Source organism: Tinamus guttatus, unplaced genomic scaffold (genome assembly GCF_059628265.1).
Source record: "Tinamus guttatus ecotype Peru unplaced genomic scaffold, ASM5962826v1 Tinamus_guttatus_pri_ptg000397l, whole genome shotgun sequence".
Classification (NCBI taxonomy): Eukaryota; Metazoa; Chordata; class Aves; order Tinamiformes; family Tinamidae; genus Tinamus; species Tinamus guttatus.
The window spans coordinates 1,823,667-1,845,813 of record NW_028288931.1 but is presented as its reverse complement, the minus strand read 5'-3'; the positions used below and the strand labels follow the sequence as shown (position 1 = coordinate 1,845,813).

At 57.5% G+C, this 22,147-nt stretch overlaps 2 protein-coding genes across 4 annotated transcripts in view; both read right to left on the bottom strand.

The window, feature by feature from the left end:
- Positions 1–519: 519 nt before the first annotated feature.
- LOC148593412 (bone morphogenetic protein 8A-like) lies at positions 520–6,857 on the bottom strand. The gene is made up of 7 exons (XM_088530977.1): positions 6,455–6,857; positions 2,391–2,583; positions 2,122–2,270; positions 1,222–1,413; positions 1,017–1,099; positions 798–908; positions 520–669 (listed from the first exon to the last, which is right to left on the bottom strand). Exons 1-7 carry the CDS (start codon positions 6,855–6,857, stop codon positions 520–522), a joined length of 1,281 nt encoding a protein of 426 aa, XP_088387103.1.
- Positions 6,858–8,584: 1,727 nt separating this feature from the next.
- The window catches only part of MACF1 (microtubule actin crosslinking factor 1), a 114,189-nt gene continuing 100,626 nt past the window's right edge, over positions 8,585–22,147 (bottom strand). For 2 of the 3 annotated variants that reach the window (XM_088531108.1, XM_088531109.1), the window contains 15 exons: positions 21,423–21,617; positions 20,468–20,596; positions 19,932–20,075; positions 19,586–19,774; positions 19,073–19,190; positions 18,333–18,496; positions 17,232–17,394; positions 17,000–17,154; positions 16,690–16,764; positions 16,062–16,079; positions 14,430–14,547; positions 11,228–11,439; positions 10,646–10,756; positions 9,546–9,669; positions 8,585–8,829 (listed from right to left, as the gene is read on the bottom strand). In XM_088531108.1, coding sequence (XP_088387234.1) covers positions 8,585–8,829; positions 9,546–9,669; positions 10,646–10,756; positions 11,228–11,439; positions 14,430–14,547; positions 16,062–16,079; positions 16,690–16,764; positions 17,000–17,154; positions 17,232–17,394; positions 18,333–18,496; positions 19,073–19,190; positions 19,586–19,774; positions 19,932–20,075; positions 20,468–20,596; positions 21,423–21,617 — 2,160 coding nt within the window. The remainder of the gene's footprint in view (positions 8,830–9,545; positions 9,670–10,645; positions 10,757–11,227; positions 11,440–14,429; positions 14,548–16,061; positions 16,080–16,689; positions 16,765–16,999; positions 17,155–17,231; positions 17,395–18,332; positions 18,497–19,072; positions 19,191–19,585; positions 19,775–19,931; positions 20,076–20,467; positions 20,597–21,422; positions 21,618–22,147) is intronic. The other variant, XM_088531110.1, reaches the window with a different exon arrangement.

The following is a 22,147-nucleotide window of genomic DNA, read 5'->3' as shown; positions in this document are numbered from 1 at the left end:
AAACTACGTGTTTACTTTCCAAACAAGCATTTATTTTAAAACAGTGTCATAGCTCAATACGTCTTTTCTTTTCTTTTTTTTTTTTTTTTTTGGCTTTTTTTTTCCCCCAATTGCCTGAGTTTTTTTTAAAAAACTTGCAGTAAACAGGAGCGGGTCATCCAGCCAGCTCCCGAGCTGGCCGGCAGCGTTTCCGCCGCGGGCCGGAGCCGGGGGAACCGGGATGCGGCGGCCGGACACGGAGCAGCCTCCCCTGCCCGGGATCCTGCGGCCTCCGCTGCGACGCCCCTGAGCAAAACGCACCAGCCACAGACTTGCGCTCTCCTATATATATATATTTATATCTATTTAAATCTATATATAAAATATACGTCTCGTTAAGTGCAGTAAGAGAATAAAAATCTTATATTATTTACATCCACTTTGGGGACAGGGCTGCAAGGGGTTAACAGCATTACTTATGCATTTCTTTTAGCCTTCCTGGCTTTTGCTGCAAACCTCCCCGTCGGCGCGGGGCCGGGGTCAGTGGCAGCCGCAGGATTTCACCACCATGTTGCGGTGCTTCTTGAGGATGACGTTGTTGTTGCTGTCGTAGTAGAGGACGGAGGTGGCGCTGAGCTTGGTGGGGGCACAGCAGGCCTTGGGCACCGCGTCGGGCTTCATCAGGTGCACCTGGGCACAGAGCACGGCCTGACCCCCAGCCCGGCGGGGACCCCCCTCTGCACGAGGGGGTGGATTCTGCAACCCGGAGCATCCCGTGCAGGTGGCGTTGGGAAAGGCTTCCCGGCGGGAATGCTCACCAGGGACTGCAGGATGGCGTGGTTGGTGGCGTTCATGCAGGAGGCCAGCGGGAAGGCGCACTCGCCCGCGCAGTAGAAGGCCGAGTAGCCCTGCGGGGCGATCACCCAGTCCTGCAAGAGGCAGCACCGCACGGATGCACGAGCGGCCCTTGCTCGGAGCAGCGGGACTTTTCCATGTGTTTTTTCCCGGCTCTGGGAATTGGGAGGGGGATGCATTACCAGCCAGCCCAGGTCCTGGAAGCTGACGTAGAGCTCGTGGCGCCGGCAGACCTGCCTGCCGTCGGCGGCGGCGTGGCCGTCGTCTGCAGGGAGAGGAGCGCGGCTGGGCCGGAGCGGCGTTCCCGCGGGAATGCCGCCCAGCCAAACAGCCCCGGGGCTGCCCCAGCTTTGGCCTTGGCCCCGTTTCTTCCCGGGCGCCGCTTACCGAAGATCCCCGGCAGTTTGTTGGGGTGCGGGAGGTCGTTGCTCCTCTTGGGCTGCCTCTTGCGCTTGCCGGCGGCGCGGGGCAGGCGCGCGGGGCCGCCGCTCGCGCGCGAGAAGGTCACCACGAAGGGCTGCTTGGAGCGGGGCCCGCGGCGCCCCAGCAGCCCGGCCAGCGCCGGCTCCACGCTGAGCCCTGCGGGAACAGGGAGTCACCGGGAATCACCCGTGACCACCCGCCCGTCACCCTTCAGCTTTGGGGACCTGCAAGGATGGAGACGCTGCTGCCCTCCCCATGGGGACGATGCTCTTTGCAGCCCCGAGCGCTCTCAGAGATGCCTCTGCAGCCCGTTTGGGTGGAAAATGAGTGAATCCTCCAAAGAAAAGGAAACACCCCCCTCACTGTGTTCTCCACAGTACAAGAGGGATGTGGAGCTGCTGGAGAGAGTCCAGCGCAGGGCCACAAGGATGATCAGGGGCCTGGAACATCTGCCCTATGAGGAGAGGCTGAGGGAGCTGGGCCTGTTCAGCCTGGAGAAGAGAAGGCTGAGAGGGGATCTAATCAGTGTATATAAATACCTCAAGGGAGGGAGTGCAGAGGATGGGGATGGTCTCTTTTCAGTGGTGGCCACTGATAGGACTAGAGGAAATGGCCGGAAACTGAAACATCAAAAATTCCATAGGAACTTAAGGAAAAATTTCTTAACAGTGAGGGTGCCAGAGCACTGGAACAGGCTGCCCAGAGAGGTTGTGGAGTCTCCTTCTCTGGAGATCTTCAAAACCCGTTTGGACGCAGTCCTGTGCCACGTGCTCTAGGTGACCCTGCGTGTGCAGGGGGGTTGGACTAGGTGATCTCTAGAGGTCCCTTCCAACCCTAAGCATTCTATGATTCTGTGATTCTCACCCTGCTCCGTCTCCACGTAGAGCCGCAGCCCCACGTTGTGCCGGTGCCCCCTGAACCAGTGGTTGCCGGCGGCCGTGACATCGAAGACCAGCCAGCCCTCGGCACCGGCCTGCAGGTCCTGCACGTCCAGCAGGAACAACTCCGATTCCCTGGGGAAAGCACGGGTTAAAAAAAAAGACCAGGTGAGCAAAAACACCCAAACCAGGGGGATTTTTCCAGCAGCTGGGATGCATCATCGCAAACGTGGGAATTGTCCCCATCCCGGGCACCTGCTGGCGAGCTCGGCAGCCACCTCGTAGACGCGGACGCGCAGGGTGCCGTTGGCGGGGCGGCTGCCCCCGCGCGCCTTGTAGATGCGGAGCTCGGCCGCCGTCACCGTCTCGCCCGGGGGCATCTGCGCCAGGTCGAAGCGAAGCTCCTTCCAGTAGGGCCTGGGCCAGGACACGTCCCGGTCCTGCTCCACTGCGGGGGGACAGCGTCAGGCGGCCGCTCCGCACCCCCAAAATCCCAGCTCCCCTTCCCGGGACACCTTATCCCGCTCCGGAGCCGCCGCCTGACACAGCCCAAACCGTTTTTGCTCCTTTCTGCAGGAATCTGGGGCATTTTTGAAAGCGGAAACAACGTGTGATCTTTTTCTTTTAATACATTTAAATTAAGCCCATCAAACAAAGACACACTGTGTTTCTTTATGGTAATACGTACCCACCCAGTGTCTATACTATGTAATTATTTTCATCAAATTACGCTTTAAAAATATTCCCGTCTGCCATGGCTGAAGGGGATTGAAGCCACTAAAGCTCCTCCCGCTCCTGGCATTAAAGCCGCGAAGCTGCCCCGGCGTCTTCTGGTTCTCCCAAACCAAAGATGCAGCTTTTTGTTAGCGCAACTTTTGACCGACTCCAGGGGAAAAAACAAATGATAATAAATCCAAATTCTCTGTCTCTCCATGAAGATCCCGGGGATGCAGTGCAGCACCCATGGGGAATGAGCGGCTCATCCCTGCAAACTCGGTGACGGGAATTTAATTGTGCAGCTGTGGGGCTTTTCCCTTTTTCTTCTTTTTTAATAAGAACGAGCTCATTTCCTGCAGCCGCTGGGCTCGCCGCAAGCCGGGATTTATAAAAAGCCCAGGCTGGGCGGATGCGGCTCCGTCCCCATGGGCACCCCCGGCCACAGCTTCCTCCTGCCCCGGGTTTGGGACCCACATCCCGCCAGGACCCCATGCGCATCCCGGCATGGACAGCATTCCCACCAGGAATGCTGCACTTGCAGGCACAATGCAGCTGGGACGGCAGCGGCATCTCACTCACACAAGCACAGGCTCCGGAAACCCAAAACAGCTGCAATTACTGAGGTTTTACCCGAAAATGTCGCATCTGCCGTAGCCGAGCCGCAAGCCGGACACATGGCTGAATTCCTGTGGGACACAGCCCGGCAGTGGGACCCTCTCCCTGGCCGGGAATGTTCCACCCTGTGGGAAGTTAACTGGGAGAGGACGGATCCGTGGGGAAACCTCAGCTTTGAGCCCAACCACTGAGCTTCAGCCAACCCACAGGGACATTTGTGAGAGACAAGGGGACCCATCAGGGCCCCGTCTTCTCTGGAGGTGGCCAAGATGCTCCAGAAATGGGGAGCAAAAACAGGGATAAGCTGGAGCCAACCAAGGAGGAAAGTCCGGGGGATTCCTGGCCAAACCTGCCTGGCAATGGGAAGGGCCAACAAGCCCATGGGAAGCCACGCTCCTCACCAACCCAACCTGCTGCTGCAAATTGGGCTGAAAACCTGGAGCAATCCCTGCTCTTGTGGCTATTAATCCAGAATTTTGGAAAGGGGAAAAGCCTCTTTGAAAGGCAGGGGCAAAATGAACGGGCTCTGCATTGTCTTGGCATTAAAAAAGACTCTCAAAGGCTTTGGGACAGGGGCTGCCTGCACGAAGGCTTTGCACATGGGGATGCGGTCCATATTTTCCCCCCAAATCCCAAAGCAGCAGCAGGAGAAGGTTTTGGAGGCTCCATCAGCCTCGGGCCAAGCCGCAGCTCCCTGTGGGCGGACGAGCCGGGCTGCGGACGCGGCGATGCTAAAATAAAATAAAACCCAACCCAAGCACTTCTGCTTCCTTCTCCCTTGGCATCTGCCCTCCTCAAGGATGCTGCTCCCGTCCCAACATCCCAAGCATGATTCGAGCTCCCCTAAATATAGCTATATACATAAATCCATATGTGTGTATATATATATATATATATGGCCCCAGACACACACCCATCTATAAGTACGTGCATGATGAGGGGAGCTGCGGCACCTCTGGGCTTCCCGGCCGGCGCTCACTCATCCCATGGGTTATTTTTGGGGGCATTTTCACTGCAAACGGCCCTGTGCACACACTGCTTCTATAAACGTCGCCTCGGCCATAATTACTAGCCCCGAACGGTCCCCACGATCATTCTGGACACTAAATTAGAAGGAAATGCCAGGAGATCGGCCCACATGAAAGCGCTCTGGCTCTTAAAATAGGGCTAAGGGAGATGCGCGGAGGATGCGACGCTGCAGCGGGGTGGGATGAACTCCAGCAGCGCTGCGGAGCCGGGAGCTCCGTGCGGCGTTCCCGAGCGGATCCTCCGTCCCCCGGGACGAGTCACTTCGCCACCACTTCCAGCCAGCTGTGCAAACACCCCCGGCCACCGAGGAAGCGCACGGTTGTTGCAGGCACTGAAAGGGGGATTTTTTTTTTTTTTTTCTGTTTTGGAGCTATTTTTTCCATTTAATGAATGGGCTGAGCCCTGCATGGGGCGCAGCCACCCAAGGGAACCCCCTGAAAGCCCTGTGCTTGCACAGAGGTGTTGGCACCCACGGGTGCTGCCCTGGGGGCCAGAGCCAGGGATGTTCTCATTGCATTTGCTTTGCAAAGAGAGTCGGCATCAAAAACACAGGCCCCAGCGTCAAGGAAACCTCAGAGCCTACCCTGGCACTGGGCTCGGAGCTCCAATGTCGCAGCCTGTGCAAAGCGGCTCGTAGAAAGACCTGGGTCAAACTGGCCCATTTGCATCCCCCCCACCCCACACCGGGAAAAATATCCATGCAGGGAATTACGCAGGCAAATGCCAGCTAGCCCTCGCCCACGGGAGCTTCCTTCGTTAGCATGCCGGGCCGCAGGAATCAAAGCCATTCAAATTGCAGGCTGCAGCCGCGCGCCCCGGCTGCGCCCACGGGAGCTCGGCCGTCACGCCGGCTCCGCCGCAGCCCTCGCTCCGCCGGAGCCTCCCAGCGCCGCTGGCTTAGGCGACACAGCTCGTTTTAAAGCGCTTTTCGGAAGCGCTTGCATGGAATAGAGATGGGATTGGAAACCCATTCCCAAATCTTCCTTGCACTGGCTGTGCTGCTGCTAAGGGACCTTTTGCATCTCCCATCTCCTTGTCCCGGCAGCTCCAGCCCTGCTGGGCTGCCCCAGGCTCTGTCCCCAGGGTCACGGTGTCCCCTGCATCCCGCATGGGCTTGGATCGAGCGAGGTGGCCTGGGAAGCGCCCTGCTCCGGCGCAGAGCACAGCGCCGATGGCTCAGCAACCAGCCGGACAGGATTCCAGCAGTAATTAGCAAGCCCCAGTATTTTATTTTTGCGCCGTGATTCAGTGTCCCAGCGCTGGTAAGTTGGTCCACCCTGGTGCTGGCAGGAGCGAGCGGCTGGTCCTCCCGCGCACTCCCCACGCTGCTATCGTGCCCCTGGCGCACACGCTGCAATTGGGGTGCCCGGTGGGAGCACCTGGCTCCTTGCACCGGTTGCATCTTGCATTAGGGTGGAGGAAACCCTGAATATCACCTGCTCCTTTTCCCCTGAGCGTTGGTCCCTTGCGCCTGCAACCAGCAGCCTCCTCACACCATGAGCAACTGCAGCCGTCCCACAGCTCAGCCCCTCCGTGTGCAGCTCCAAAGTCGCTGAAACCTGGCGCTTGCTCCGCATTTGCTCTTTTAATTGAAGGCGTTTCAGCACCTGCCCCATCCCGCGGTTGTTTCCAGCTCCCCTTTGCTGTGCAACAACACAGAGAGCACCCGGCCTGGAGACTCCCAGTTCTTTGAAGCTTGGGGACAGGACCAAGCTGGGCTTGTGCCCATGGGGACCGCGTTACACCCCAGTGCCACCCCAGTGCGTTGTCCCTTCTCCAGCTCCTCCTGTGTGCGGCCCCCGCCGCGCTCGAGCCATCCCCGCACAGCAGCAGCTTCTCGGAGCAGCGAAACCTCCGCGGCTGCTCCGGGGCGGCAGAGCCGGGAGCTCCGCGGGGTTTCGCCGCGGGGACGCGCCCGGCGCCGGCCGCGCAGCCCCGCTCCGCGCCGCGGGGCTCACCCAGGTTCACGAGGCTCACGACGGTGTCCGCGCGGCTCACGACGCTGCCGGGCGGGGGGCTCTGCGTGCTGAGGCCGGTGAGCACCGGCCGCGACACCGGCTCCTCCTCGGCCGCCTCCTCCTCGTCGCCGGCCACGGCGTGGTAGAGGTCGAGCATGAAGAGCGGCGCGGCGGCGGCGGCGGCGCGGGCGGCCGCGGGGCCCCGCGGGCGCGGGCGCCCCGGCAGCCCCAGCACGGCCAGGATCTCGCGCTGCACGTCCCGCCGCTCGCCGCCGCTCAGGCGCCGCTGCGGGAAGCCCCCCGCGTGCAGGCGGCGGCGGAGGACGCTGCCCGTGCCCGCCTGCCACAGCACGGCGGCCGCGCAGAGCAGCGCGAGCGCCGCGCGGGCCGCCCCGCGCCCCATGGCACCGCCGCCCGCAGCCGGAGCGGCACCGGCACCGGCACCGCCCCCCGCACGCACCGGAGCGCCGCGGACCGGACCGGCCCCCGCGCGCCGCTCCAACCCCGGCCCCGGCCCCGGCCCGCCCCGGCCGGGCAAGGCGAGGGACGGTCCCGGCCCCGGCGCCGCCCCGCACCGGGAGTCCCCGCGCACCCGCAGTCCCGGTAGGGCCGGGGCGCTGCAGGGCGCCCGTCCCGGCAGGAGCATCTCCAAGGGCACCCGTTGTCCCGGGCATCCCTCCCGCCGGGCACCGGGTATCCATCCCGCCGGGCACCCCCATTCCCTCCGCCACTCTCAGAACCCCCCGGTACCGGCTCCATCCATCCCCCCGACCCTCCTTCCCTCGCCCGTGCTTAAGAAGCGAATGCTTCGGAATAAAGTTGGAGGCAAGATTGTTTATTACCGCAAGCAATTTTAATACAAAAATGTGTTTTTTTTTTCTTTCTTTTTTTTTTTTTAAGATTATTTTAAACAATTCATTGGTAGAGCTTCAGTTTTGCCTCAATTTAAACCAATTGAGAGAATCACACAGCAACATGGTCGGAGCCGAAGAGGAACGACAAACAGCGGCGCTGGGCAGCGCCGTCTCCCCTGCCCCTCTCCCGGTCACTTGGTCAGTTGGATTTTATTACAAAGGAAAATCAGCGTACAAAAGCGGGACAAGACTTGCAGCAAGGGTGCTGGTGAGACTCGTTTCAAGGACAAGCGAGTGTGCGTGTAAGTCCAGATTTCTCCTAGGAGCAGAGGTCACCTCAATCTCAGCCTGGGTGGACGTGGAATGACCAGTTAAATTAATAAATAGGAAAAAAAATAAAACAAAAAAAGAGATGCAGCTCAAGAGCCAGGCGGTAATTCCCGATCCGCGCGGGGCCTCCGTCCAGGAGGAGCCTCCAAAGGGGAGGCCGGGGAGCGGGAGCCGCCGGCAGCGCCAGGGTGACCCAAACCCCCCCATTTTCGCCTGCTCTTTCAAAACGCCGCTGCGGCACCGCAGTGATGACCCGTGCTGTAGTGTGTGCAAATGCGGTTAGTTCAAGCGCCCCTTTCTTCAGGTAAAATCACATAATTTTAAGGAAGAAAAAAAAAAAAAAAAAGGAAAAATAAGCCCCAAGTCCCCTCACCTCATGTGTCTCTGTTTGAGGTATCTGTGATTTACAAAAAAGAGAGTTCCTTGAACACTGCAGGATTCAGGTCTTTGCTTTTAAATATAATTTACCTTGCTGAGACAGCAAGTTAAGTTTATAAAGATGCATTTAGGAAACAATCCTAAAAGATAAAGCAGGTTCACACCCTGCACCGCGCAGAAATCCTATTTATAGTTTAGTTTTTCTTTACACTTTCACATCTTGACCTTTTTTTTTTTTTGCTTCATTTTTTTCATTTTTTTTCTCTCTTCTCTCCCACGTTGCATTTTTTTCCAGGCCCCTCTTCAAACAGGGGCCGGCGAGAGGCAATTTATCTACATAAATATTCACATGAAAATAGTAACTTACAAAACAGGAAAAAAAAAAAAAAGAACAAATAAGGCAACTTCATGACACAATTATTCTTTTACATTTTTAACAATATAATTTCTCCTGTTTAGAATAAATATACATCCAATGTGTATAGCAGGGTTAAAAATTGGACGCAGGTTGGATTTCTTCTTTTTCGTGGTGTCGCGTTCTCTCTTTTGCAGAGGGTTGGGTACAGTATTATCTCTTGGGCCCCGGCGTTTTGGGGGTGGCAGTGGCGGTTTTCTTGGTCATGGTGGGGATCTTGGAGGGCTTGGCCGGCCGGCGCCGCGAGCCGCCCTGGCCGCCGGCCGCGCTGCTCTCCGACGTGTCCGAACAGGCCGACTGCGTCTCCAGGAGGTCGAAGTCGGAGGCGTCGCTGCCGCGGCGGCTGCTGGCCTGGCTGCCCGCGCGGCTCCCGGCCCGGCTGGCCGCCTTCTTGGGATCTGCGGGCGGGAAGGGCGGAGCGGGATGAGGAGCTTCCCTCCCGCATCCCTGCGATGCTTCCAGCCATGCGGACACCCTCAAATCCGCGATATCCCCCCACATCCCGGCGGTGCTTCCCGCAGCATGGACACCCACAAATCCATGATATCCCTCCCGCATCCCTGCGGTGCTTCCAGCCATGCGGACACCCTCAAATCCGCGATATCCCCCCTCATCCCGGTGGTGCTTCCAGCAGCGCAGACACCTGCAAATCTGCAATATCCCCCCTACATCCCTGTGGTGCTTCCAGCAGCATGGACACCCGCAAATCCGCGATATCCCCCCACATCCCTGCGGTGCTTCCAGCAGCAGAGACACCCTCAAATCCACAATATCCCCCCACATCCCTGTGGTGCTTCCAGCCATGCGGACACCCTCAAATCCGCAATATCCCCCTACATCCCTGTGATGCTTCCAGCAGCGTCGACACCCTCGAATCCGCGATACCCTCCCACACCCCTGTGGTGCATCCAGCAGCGCAGACGCCCGCAAATCCATGATATCCCCCCCACAACCCTGCAGTGCTTCCAGCAGCATGGACACCCACAAATCTGCAATATCCTCCCAAATCCCCCCCAGCATCTCCAGCGTTTCCCCTCCTGGGCTAAACCCAAGCGGGAGCCGCAGCAATCCCCGTTTTTCCCTGTTTTTCCCGTTTCCTCCCGGCGTTGCTGACCTGCACGGCCGGCCTTGGCCCCGGTGGCGCCGGGCGAGGAGCCGGCGCTGGCGTCGCCAGCGAGCGACGAGCGGCTCGAGTGGAACGTGGGTCTCTTGAGCTTGCTGCCCGCGGCCGGGGTCACCTGGGGACGGAGAGCGGCGCTCAGAACCGCACGGGAAAACAGCCCCGATCCCGCAGATCCCACCCGTGGCGGCTGCCGTGCGGCCATTTCTGGCCAGATTTAGGGAAAAAACAAGCCAGGCCACGTCCATGGGGAGGATCACGGCACCCCTGGGGTCTGCAGGGACCGTGGAGGAGGTGAAATCTTGCAAAAACGCACATGTGGAGCGGGTGCCGCGTTCCCGCAGGGAACGGGGCCTTTCCCGGGAGAGGTTTCCCTCTGCTCCCGGCAATCTGGAGACTCTGGAGAGCTCGAGCAGCTCCCGAATCTCCTGAAACTCAATGATGGGGGAGCATCGGGGAGCCACTTTCCTTATCAGAGATTTCCATTCCGGTCCTCGATCCTATTTCATAAGCAAGTTATAGCAACAAGCAGCTAATTTAGGACAATTCCAAAAGTCCTCCAGTCTTTGGATGATGAAAACCAAATCTTTGTTCCTTGAAAGCGTTTTCAAGCAAGATTGTGTGATTTGGCGAGCGCAAAAGAGCGCGGGGGCAAAGCCCTGTGCCTGCCCTGTGTCCCCGTCCCTGTCCCCAGCGATGGGCAAAGCCTCGTGCTGGCGGCGCCGGCGGGACCGGGCCACGCGCAGGGGCCGGTTTTCAAGCCCTAACTCGGCTTTGAGCACCACTCGCCACCCTTTTGGGTCTTTACAAGCACTTAAAGCTTGGAAATTCCCATTTTTTAAAGCCCGCCATGACAAATATCGCTCCTGCTGTTTGCCAACTGGTAGTGACACAAGCAACAAGCGTTGCCCTTCCTCTGCAGGTTGGGATTTTGCTCCAGCCGAGTTAGGAGCCCCGAAAACGGCTGCCAGGTTCAGCGTTAGCAACTGCCAAGCTGGATATTAGAGAGGAAAGGAAGCGGGATGGGACTTCTCCGTGGCGGCTGCGCTCCGGCTTCCCAACGGTTTTCCTGGGAACTACAGACCATACTCTACCTCGGCGCCCGGGAGCTGGAGGTCGGGGTAATCGTATCCCCGCAGGGGGGTGCCCGCTTTACTGTTTATCAACCAGGGTTTGTCATAACATCGAGAGAAGTGATGTGGAGTCTGTGAAATGGAAAATCCAAAGGGTGGGGGGGAGAAGGGGGAAGAGGTGGGAGTGAGCGAAAAAAAAATGGAACAGGAAAAGCTCTGGAATGCGGAAAAAATACACAGCACAAAAACGAAAGAACCAAAATATATAAATTCCAAAAGGAAAAAAATAAAACAGACAAACTAAGGCGAACATGGGCGAATGATGTGGCAGAAAGGAGGGACAAGGGGGATCACTTCTTTCTCGGTGCTGGCCCCAAGCTCCGGGCAGGGACACGGTGCCGGCAGCACACGGAGCTCGGGGGCCCCGGCTGGAGCCCGAGGAAGAGGAGGGCGACGTGTCCTGGATTCGAGCGCAGCCTCCCGCCCCATCCCACGCGGATACCCGTGTCCCAATCCCCGGCGTTCCCTCTGCTCCTCCGTCAGCTCCTTGTCCCACCGGGATGGGTTTGGCTAAAGGAAAGCAGCGGGAAGCGGGACACCCACCTTGGCTCCGCTGGCCGGCGTGGCCGGGGACGAGGGCATGGACGCGCAGCTGTGGTTGCTCTGGCTGGCGCTGGAGCTGGAGCGAGTCGGGGAGGCCGCCCGCGAGGACGGCTTCGACCTTCGGCCTCGCGAGCGGAAGGGCGTCATTCCCTGGGAAGCCCCTTCCGGCAGGATGAACTTCTCCCGGAGCTCCAGGTTGGTTCGGCCTCGCGCTGCAAAGGAGCAAAAGGATCCGCTGAGACCCGCGGCAGTTCCCGGCGTTTTGTGACCATCGAGGAGTCTCCGCAGGCCCGGAACGCCGGAGCGCGCATCCTGGTTCGGAAAGGCCATTTCCGAGGGTGAGCGGGTCCCCTCGCGGCTCCGTCCCAGCTCATGCTCCATCATGGATCAGCTCTTTGAGGAACCATCCCTTAGCAGCTGCCCAAGACCCATGAGTTCATCCCGGGTGCTCTGTTATTCCCTAGGGCCCTTTGGGAAGGGGCCTCCTGCGCTGAGCGCGGCATGGGACAACAGTGGCTGGTGACATTTTTCAAGTGGCTTAAAAGCATGAAGAACAAGTTTGAAAGTGGCAGTTCTGGTCTGGAGGAGGGACGGGCGACCAGCCCCGCTGAAGGCCAAGTGCAAAGTGTCCCTGCTGATGTCCCCAAGAGCTGGCGGGTGTCCCTTGGACAAGGGGACCAAGCGCAGGGAAGGGCGGCTGGGCCAACGTCACCCACCCGAGTGTGTCCGAGCCGCAGGGTGTAACAGAGCACGGGCAGAAACCGGCCGGTCCCGGGGGCGAATTTAGAGCATTTGCAAAGCGGAAACTCCAAGCGGAGCCTGCGCCGGAGGGAGCCTCGGCGGGAGCGCCCGGAGCAGCCCTGCTCCGGGATCCCGGGATAACGGCACACACGTGCTGCGGGACAGGCGGATCTCAGCAACAGCCACCAGCAAACGGGAGCTGAGGAGGGTTAGGCGAGAAAACGCATCCAAAGTTAATAGCACATCCAAAGCGGTTAATATCCCCATGACCCCCGTGGGATAGGGACACAGGGACAACAGGTCTAACTGCCTCAAACCGACTGCAGCAAGAGCTGCTGAATCCTCCTGTCTGCCTAGAGCACGGGGTGGCCGGGGAGGCGGCAGCTGCACCTGCATCCAGCTGCACATTGGTTTTATCCTTTCCTTAATACAACCTATGGATACTGCAGCTCTTGGACTTGCAGCTTCCTGTCCTCATCATTCATGTCCTAGCGCCAGCTAGAAGTTGTCTAATGTTCCTGGGGACAAATGCGGCATCAAGGGGGACTTCGATGCCGCTTGCGGCAGTGAGTAGGGAATGGCAGGACTTTCCGGATGCTGATCCGAGCGCATCCCGGGGCCGCAAGGAGCGCGAGGCCCCAGAGCGGTGCAGGAGGGCCGGGAAGATGCTCCAGGTTCCCTGCCCACCCCATGGGTTGTGTTGGGAGTGTTAGAAAAGGAAGAGGGAGAGACGGGACGGAGAGGGAGCAGAATTGTGCCTGGAGAAGGAACGGGACCCACCACGAGGGTCTCGGGAGCCAACGCTCCAAGAGCAGGTGACCCTCATTCCCTTCGGTACCGGGACCGGTGTCCCAGCCCTCGCTGCCAAGTGTGTCCCATCGCTCTGGCTCCCGGGAGAACACACCTGAACTCCCGCTGGGAAGGACGGTGGCTACGAGGAGGCAGCCGGGATGCCGCAGCCCGGGGCTACACAGATCCTCACTGCCTTCCTGGAGTCCCTTAACCCCAATCCGCTTGCTTAGCCGGAATGGGAAGGCTTCTCCGGAAGGCTCCGGTTCTCTGGAGGATGGAGCCAGCCCCAGGAGGGGTCTTGGCCTTCGCTGGCCACGTATGGAACCGGAGAGCCTGGATTAGGTGTTAAATAAACACAGGCTTCATTTCATTGCACTCTCTACCTGGGCACCATGGACTGAGCGCACCCTCCCGGGGGTTGCAATTCCAGGCGCATTCCAGATGTTTGGTTAGGAGGTTATGGAAAGCCATGCGGAAAACAGGGAAGGCGTCCCCAGCGCTGCAGCCTCGGGCGAGCACCTCGGGCTTTGGGAAGCGCCAAGAAAGCTCCAAGGGGCCGGCCCGGCACCAGGCTGGGGACATCGGCACGGGGAGCAAGCAGAAAACTGCCAACCTATGGGAGCCTGGCTGGCAATCGAGGAGCTGGAATCAGAGCGCTTTATTTTACCTCCGGGGTGGTGAACTAGAATAGAGAAAATACAAAAGAGACAAGGACACGAGCAGAGCAGGAACACACCGAAAGGGGCCGAGAGCCAAGGGGCCGGGGGAGCCTGCAGAGAAGTCACAGAGAGCCCTGAAAACACAAGATCTGGGTCCCTTCTCCTGCTGCTGATCCTCCTCGAGCTGGTTTTGTCCACGAGTTTGCTGGGGTCCAAAACCCGCCCAAGGGAGCCAACCCAGGCCTGAAAATCCCCATGAACATCTATGTCAAAATGCAACCTCATTAAAACCCCAACCTGGCACATGGCTACCCAGGAAGAAAGGAGGAAGGACCAGGATTGACCAGAACAGAGAGAGTTGGGAGAAAAAGGGCAGAAAAAGGCAGGCATTTTTAAGGCACTAGAGGAAGATGCAGGACTGGCAGTAGATCTCCCTGCAAACAGCCTTTTATGTTGTTCAACATTGCACAAATAGTGTCTTATGCTGCTGCTCAAAAGAGAGAAGATTATTTGAGAAAATCTGTATTAGAAATGCACTAGCTGCACATCAAATAAGCCATTTAAAGTTGGTGCTGCTGCTTCCTCCCAGCTTAGGATGAGCCTGAATTCTCAACACGCTGGGGCCAGAGCTGGGACCACAGGGTCTTCTCCCCTGGGGCTCAGACCAGGATTTTCCAGTGTCCTGGTTTGGAGGGCACTTTTCAGGTCCCCTTTATGAAGTTTACTCTGTTACCTAAGGAGTCTTAGGCACCTACTGACTGCTCCACTTGCTGGGGGCTTCAGGACAACAAACCCAACTCTTCCCTCTCCCCACAGGAAACCAAAATGTGGTGAGATTTGGTGCAAAAAGTACACAGTTTGGCAACACTAAGCTTTGCGATTTGGATAACCCAGACCTACCGCGCTGGAATATCTGGTATCGCTTGGAAATTTATAGTCAACGCGGACAAGAAAAGTCTCTGCTAAGTTCTCAGGCTCATAATAGTGGAAGAGGATGAGTGAATTCTTACCTCTGCAAGGATCATTCTTCACTAAAAATTCATCCAGGGCCATCCATCCTCCGCCGACTCGAACCATGACAGTGCTGCGCAGAATACGGACCAGCCGCAATAGCTGGGAATCACCAAACTGCAGGACCAAGAAAGCAGCGGGTCAGGAAACAGGGAAGCGCCTGGAGACGCAGCTCTCCACCCGAGCAGGCTGCACCAGAGCAGAGCACAGGGCACCACCAGGACTCAAATATTTCAAAATCTCTATGCAATCTTATTTTTTTTTTTATTCTGATCTATTAAATATTTTTGGTCTTTCTACAGCCGTGTTCTTCTGGAACAAATACGTGTTGTAGCAATTTACTGGAATTTCTATGCTGCATGATTTTAGGATGATGCAGCAACTAAAATCTTTAAAGATTTTTCTTTAAAGCAACAAATGAGAGCTCGGAATTCATCTTTGCATGGATTCTCTCAGCCAGGATTGTGGCTTTTCCCTTTTCCGTGTAGGAAATCGAGGCAGTTGCTACTCTGACGCTCCTGGTGCGAGTCCCCTCTGGGAAGAGACGGCCGATTCGGATCCCCGGAGGCCGGTGAACCAGCAGGGCAAGCAGGGCTGCGTCACCACCCCGAGAGCCCCCGCGCCGAGGCCGAAGGCCGCGGGGCTCCTGAGCCTCAGCCTCGACCCCCCGAGCCAGCAAGCGGAAACCCGGCCCCGTGAGGACGTCTCGGAGCGCGCGGGATGCCGGGAATCCACGGAGGAACCCGGCAGCGATGCTGATTAGTGATTGCAATGTTCATTAGTGATTTTAATTTTAAACGAGCGCCCCCGGGATCAGCAGCGTGCGGCCGGTTTCTCAAAGCTCCCTCTTGATATCCTGAGCTTCCCGGGCGGCTGAGCCCGGGCTCAAGGGCTCCTCCTTGGCAGGACCTGGGCAGGACAGTGGGAGCAGCTCGGACCCAGGTGTGTCCGAGAAGATAAGAGCAAACCCTTGGAAAGTGAGAACGTCTCCAGAATGGCAAAAAAGCAGCAAGACCTTCCCGGTGCGGGTAAGAGTGCAAAAAACAGGAGAGGAAAACCAGAGTCCAGGCAGGTGGGGATAGGGCGGGAGGCAGCACGGTGGCTTTGCACGCCCGTCCTTCCCGTGGGGACACGGGCCGGCATCGGCTCCGGAGCAGGCGGCTGCACGGAGCATGCGGGTCCGGTGAGCCTTGCTCCAAGCGGAGCTGCTCCGGAGGTGCAGGTGAAGGTTTAGTGACCGTTACCTACAGCATTAAAGTGTGCACATTCGGCATTCCCATTCCACAGGGATTGCAACCCAAACTCCGCCGGAACCTGGTACACACTCCTGGCGTGGGGAATTTCGCCCCTTTCAGAGGCTGATGGATCGCCCAAGGGGAAAACAGCCCCAAAAGGGAGAAAAAAAATCTCTCCATTTTTGCCAAATCCTGATTTCCCTATTGCGTTTTGCCTTCTTTTGGCCCAATGGAGCGGCCGCTCAGCTCGCACGCTCGGTGTACCAGGCTCTGCCGAGCAGCGCAAGCAGCTCCCGCAGCTCCCATCCCGGCACAGGACAGACGGACAATACGGACACACAGCAAGCGAGGGGGGCTACGGGGAAGGGGGAGGGAGCATCGCAAGGCAAACTGTACCTGGTTGCCGAGGAAGAACTACGGAGAGAGACAGGATTGGAGGGATGAGGGTTGGGGAAGGAAAGGAACATCAAGAGGAGGAAGAAAAACAAGAAAAAAACAACATTTTAGGGGATTAACAGTGCAATAATCACGAAAACCGTTAACTGCGGGATGTTAGAAATCTGGGGGGGTTCTGCTACTCGGGGCAAAGGTGGAAGCTGGGATTGGACACAGCACAATCTGCCCGAGGTGGGTTGGGGCGGTGGGGTCAAGCTCTGCACCCCCGAGCTGGGGGCACGGGAGCGGGCGGGCGCCCTGCCAGGCGCTCGGCGCGTTGCCTCGGTGGCTCCTTTGCAACATAAACAGGGAGTCTGTTACAAAGAGATCCTGTACGGAAATTATTCTGCTCCTTTCGCAGCGAGGCTAAGGAAAACAGAGGCATAAGCTCTGCTCGCGCACGGGACGAGCGGCGGGCCGGCGTGAAAGCGCCGTTTCATGCCAGAACAGGGACGCTTTTATACTCGCCCGGCGCTCCCCAAACTGGGAAGGGCCTCGGGCCGGACCCAGCGCCGGAGCCGCCCGAACGCCTCGGTGGGCCGAGCAGCAGCCCTTGGCACCGTCTCCCGGGCCCGGCGCGCGCCCTTACCCGGTATTTGTTCTCGCCGATCTGCTCCACTTGAAACCTCTTGGCACACTTGCATTGGGCCACTTGTCTGGTGACCTGTTGGCACAAGCAGAGCAGGGGTAAGAGAGGGGCTTCCTCCACCTCCTGCCCACCTGAGGTGGCCATCGAAGCTGCTTGTCCCTTAAGAAGGGCAGTAGATGCCCTGGTGCTTGGACAACTTAAGGTCAACACCAACTCAAACCTTTATTTTCCCCTCTTCTTTGCTTTTCCCAGCTGTCAAACCAGCCTGAACCACCCCAAAGAGGATGGCCCGTCCCTCTAGGTCCTTTACCTCATCTTCAATCTTGTCTGCATCAGTGGTGGGGCGGTAGGAGTCCTTGTTCGGGTGCAGAGCACCCACAAACTCATAGTAGTCGATGTAGCCGTCACCGTCACGGTCGAAGATGTCAGCCACCCCACTCATCTCCAGCTTGGTGGTGGGGAACTCTGCAAATGGAGCGAGATGAGGAACTGCTGCCCAACACGCAGCCGAGGCCGCGGGGTCGGGGTGGTCGAGCACTCACTGGAGGCCAGGATGCCATCGATGAACTCCTGCCGGGTGATTTTGCCATCTTGGTCTTTGTCAATGCGCCGGAAGAAGTCCATGACGCGGGATTTCTTGTGGTTCATCCAGCGCATGTACTTCTTGCGCCAGATGTCGAAGTTGAAGTTGGCGAGCTCCTTCAGCTGGAAGGAAATCCATGGACGTCAGCGCTGCGAGACAGCCCCCAAGCCCACCCCAGCCTAAGGACAACCCGTGCCCGAGCTCCTGGCGCTGCCTTCGGCCCCACGCGAGCGGCGCTCCCAGGAGGGTCCATCTAGAGCCCACTGCGAGCGCCAGGGCCGCTCCGACGGACGTGGCGGGACGGGAGGACACGCGGCGCAGCCGACAGCCACCAAGGGATGGGTGACACGAGCCACGGACACAGGAGGGAGCAGCTCTGCGCACGCACAGCTACTTGCACACAGACGCACACACTCCAGCTCTTTTTTAGACACTTTGGGGGCACTTTTTCAGGGAAAAGCCAGCGGTGTTGCCACCAGGGAGAAACAGGACCTTCCCCCCTCTCCCCGCGGTGCATCCCAGCCATTCCCACTCCCAAGGTCCCGCTAGTTAAAGGGGCTCAGAGCAACGAAACACCACATTTATTAGCACTTTCCCCCCCCGCCCTCTCTAAACATTCCTGGAGCTAAAAGGAACAAAGGAAAAACATCGATAAACTGAACTGACCTACAGAAAAAGCAACAGAAAACAAAAACACTCACTTCTGGGCATAGCTGCTTTGATAAGCATAAATAAAAACAAAAATTACATTAGATGGCTAGAAGAGATGCATATAGTACCACGGCAATCGTCAAAGTCATCGCTGGGTGCAGAGCAGCCCCGGCGCCCGCTGCCTCTAACGATACCAACTGCAGGGGCCCAAAGCTGTGCATTAACACACAGCTCATTACAGAAGGCACTTTGCTGCCTTAGTATGTTAGAGGATATATGGTTTTTTTTTTCCTTTTTTGGGGTATTTTTACCCCAGCAATTGCCAGGTCCAAGGCGGCACTAGGGTGAGATGCTCCCGGCACGTGTGGCCGGGAGCCCCGGTGCCGCCGGAGCCCCGTGGGGCCGTTACCTCCTCGAGCCGGTCCAGGGCGTCGTTGAGCTTGCGCTGGCGCTCCAGGGCCAGCAGCCAGACCTGCTGCCAGCGCGCCGAGAGCTGGTTGATCCGGGGGTTCTTCGTTTCCGACTGGGAGATGATGGGCATGGACGGGGGGGCGGCCTGACTCAACAATTTTCCTAGAAAAATGTTTGGGGAAAAATAAAAAAGAAAAACACAAAACATCGTTTGAGTCACTGATGGGCACCGCGAGTCTGAATGGGCCAAGAGAAAGCAGCAGCAAAATATGTTTTATATTTCAGACAAAAAAAGAGTTTCCTACAGCCGTGATAGCCACTTTCCGAGTGGAAACTCGGCCTTGAACAAGGCTCCGAGGTGGGATGATGGTTTTGCATGGACCCCCCGCCGGTGTTCCCTTCCATCCCTTTGCATAGAGCATCCCCAAAGGATTCTGGCTCCAAGGAGCAGGCGCAAAGGAAATATCTCATTGCTGAACAGTTGCAGCAAGACACAGAGGACGCGGCTGCACCGACTTCCCGGCACTGCCGGGGAAGCTTGGGCTGATGCTGCCCCTCCAGCTAACGCCACCCGCACTCTCTCCCCCTCCATCTTCACAAGTTTCAGCATCGTGCCAGGCTGCCCTCAGTGCAGGATGCCTTGCTAATTGGCAATCAGCGGTAATTAGCTCCCTGCACATCTCATTTCCTCCCCATCACGGCACGTGCCGCAGCGCAGGCTGCGCGGCGGGGACGTACGGTTGCTGCGGGACTTGTCCATGAAGGGCCCGTGTGCGGGCTCAGTCGCTTTCCTCTTATATGTCTTGGTGATCCGGTCCACGTCTGGTTGCTTCTGTGTCATCTCCTCCATAAAGGACTGTCAAAAAGCAGATGAGACAAGAATGGGTGTTGAGATGGACTCAGGCTCCAAGCGCCATCGCTCTGGGTCCTCGCTTGGACACCCATAGAGGACATGGATGAACGAAGCACCAGCGATGCAGGGAACAGCCCAATCTGGGGGCTTTTGTGGAGCATCCCCCAATACCAGGGATGTGGGAAAGCTACTGCACATTCTGGCTTTGCTCTGCAAGCCTGGTTGGTCCCTTGGGCTGTCTTTGCTCATAAGTGACAGTCCTGGATGAGTAACAAGCTGTCTTAATAGGGACTGAGAGCAAAGTCAAATGCCTCCTCTGCAGAGCAGCTGGAACAAAATCCCACTTGCCCCTATCCTGAGATGGCAGGAAAATCCTCTGGCTTCAGCCCTGGGCTCACCTGGTGCTCAGCGATGAGGGCTTTGACCTCATCAATGTCCTGTGGCGTGGGCTCCTGGTCCCGCTGCATCAGCGTCGTCTCAGCCCACTGGATCCAGAACAGGAGCTCCTCGAGAAGCTCCGCGTTCGCCACCTGCTCTGAGAGCGCAGACTCCAGCCTCTGCTGGTGCTGCTTGGCCCATGTGAGAACCTATGGGAAACGCAAAGATGACCATGAGCCAAGCATGGGACACCGGAGAGGGGGAAGCCAAGAGCATGGGAATGCTCTGGGAACAGAGTTTTCCGTCACCATCCTGGAGCAAAGCGTGCTCAGGCCGGCTGGTGGCCAGCGCGGCGTGGGGACTCACCTCCTCAAACCTGGCGCGGATGATGATGATCCAGTGTTTGATGGTGCTGATGCAGTCGGGATGGCACGCGGCCAGGATGGCCTCTCCCATGGCCACCGCCGCGTTCACGTCCGCTCTCTTGTCCTCCACTTTCTTCATGAACTCCTGGAAGCAGGAGGGCAGCAGGAGGGGTGTGAAGGGCTGGCACAGCCGCAGGAACGATCCAGCTCCCCCAACCCCACCCTGATGGTCTCCACTTGACACCTTCCCTTGAGCTCTGCACAAAACCCTCTGCATCAGGGTTCTTTAGCAAGTAGCATTTTCCTAATCACTGTGGGTCTTCTACTTAATAAACAGTTTATTTGTCCTTCAACCCCCACCAGAAAGCAGGAACTTAAGGCCCACATGCATCATTTTGAAACATTCTTGCCTACAAGGTTCCCTTTGCTGCTTTAAAAAGCCACGAGCTGCCCTCTGCTCCTTACAACCACCCCTCCACGCCGCAGGCATCGCCGGTTCCGGGGGCGCCCGCGGAGCCTCCCGGAGCTGCCCGGTACCTTGTGCACGTCGATGAGGCTCTGCAGCGCCTCGGTGTCGTCGGGAAGCGCGCCGCGGAAGCGCAGGCTCTGCTCGGCCTCCGACAGCCACTCCAGCAGCACCTGCACGGCGCTCCGGAACTCCTCGGCCTGCGGAGACGCGGAGCGCGCGCGTGAGCCCCTCGGCTCGCTCCTCGGCTCTCAGCCAAGGGGCTGAGAAGGTCTCCAGAAAATAGAGGAAACAGAGAGACCCGAGGGAGCGGTGGCGTGGATTTGTACAGATCAGCACAGGAGTCCGACAGCACCTCCCTTCTCCTCTCCTTTGCATCAGCAGCATTGAAGAAGTGGATGTTTTTTGAAACACCCCAACTTCCTTTATTCTGATCAATTTGGCATGTTGGGAGTGTATGCTGCAAATTGCCTACTTGATATATAATCCACTCACAAGCCTTTTGAACTTTTTTTTTCAGCTTTAATCTAGGTCTCTTTCTTGTTCTGGACATCAGGAGACGTAAGTCTGAACAGTCTCTGATCACCTGGCTACGCCTCTCCGCCTGCTGTGCACATCAGTGAGATCTTTTCATCCTTCCTTTTCAAATAAGGCTTCAATGACTTCTTTTTGGGAAAAAATAAGTAAATAACAGATGCCATTGCGCCACTTTGCAGCTCTGACCATTAATTGCTGCAGGACTGGCTCAGCCATCCTCAGGGTGAGGGAGATGCTTCCAGCACCGAAGCACTGATGTGGGTCTGTCCTGTCAGGACATCCCAAAATGCCTTGACAATTTTTTTCTGGGGCATGAGGACCTATTTCCCTTTTTGATAAGGGCATGGAGAGGTTGAAGGGCATGGCCCTGTTACACAGGCAATTGGCAGGGCCAGGACCTTTGCACTAACACAGGGAGGAAGTGCCCCAAAAGGAAAGCAGAGCACGAAGCTCTCAAAGAGCAGAGTTTTGACCCGTAGTTTTGCTTACCTTCTTCAAGGCCTGTTCCAGGCGGGTTTGCTTCGACACGGACAGTTTGCACACCGTGTCCCAGCGGTTGCTCAGCTCCTGAAGTTGCACCTTCACCCAGGTCGTGTCATCTCGGCTGTTCTCGATGAGCTCCCGGCCAGAGCGCTTGAGCATCTGCACTGTCCCTGTGCGCTTCCCCAGCTCCTTCTGGAAGACCTGCAGGGTGAGAAGGCAGGAGTCAGTCCCACGGGGCAAAAATGGGAGAGACAGTTGAAATATTTTGTAGCATGGGCACACTCCTGGGTGCACATAGGTTGCTGAGAGCCAAGTATCACACAGAGCATCTGAAAATGTTCCCATATGAGTGCATCTGGACAGCCTGAGCACTTCCAGCAAGGTGAGACTCAGGAGCTTGGAATTTCGCCCAGAGCATCCTGCAAACACTCACAGAAATGACCACGACCTGGAGGAGGGCAGCTCCTAGCCGAGGAGCTCACACTGCAGCACGGTAGCTGCTTTAAGCAGAAGCCCAAGCCCTGCTCGGGGAATTGAACTTCTGACCTAATCCAACAGGAGGAGTGCCAATTCCTAAGGCATGCTGGAGAAAACTGCCAAGATGAGAGTTCATAAAAAATTGTAAACTCAGCTACATCTTCAAAACCCAATAGATCTTTCTGATGTTAGGAAGAACAGAATTCCAGGTCCTGTAGTCTTGTTATTGCCTTCCTTGTTCACCACAGGAAACC

What these genes read in the sequence shown, in the direction of transcription:
- LOC148593412 (XM_088530977.1), bottom strand. Translation starts at nt 6,857, where the DNA reads ATGGGGCGCGGGGCGGCCCGCGCGGCGCTCGCGCTGCTCTGCGCGGCC. An exon ending in GCTGCCGAGCTCGCCAGCAG is followed by an intron (nt 2,271 to 2,390) that starts GTGCCCGGGATG and finishes TGCTTTCCCCAG; the next exon opens with GGAATCGGAGTTGTTCCTGC. An exon ending in TCCAGGACCTGGGCTGGCTG is followed by an intron (nt 909 to 1,016) that starts GTAATGCATCCC and finishes TGCCTCTTGCAG; the next exon opens with GACTGGGTGATCGCCCCGCA.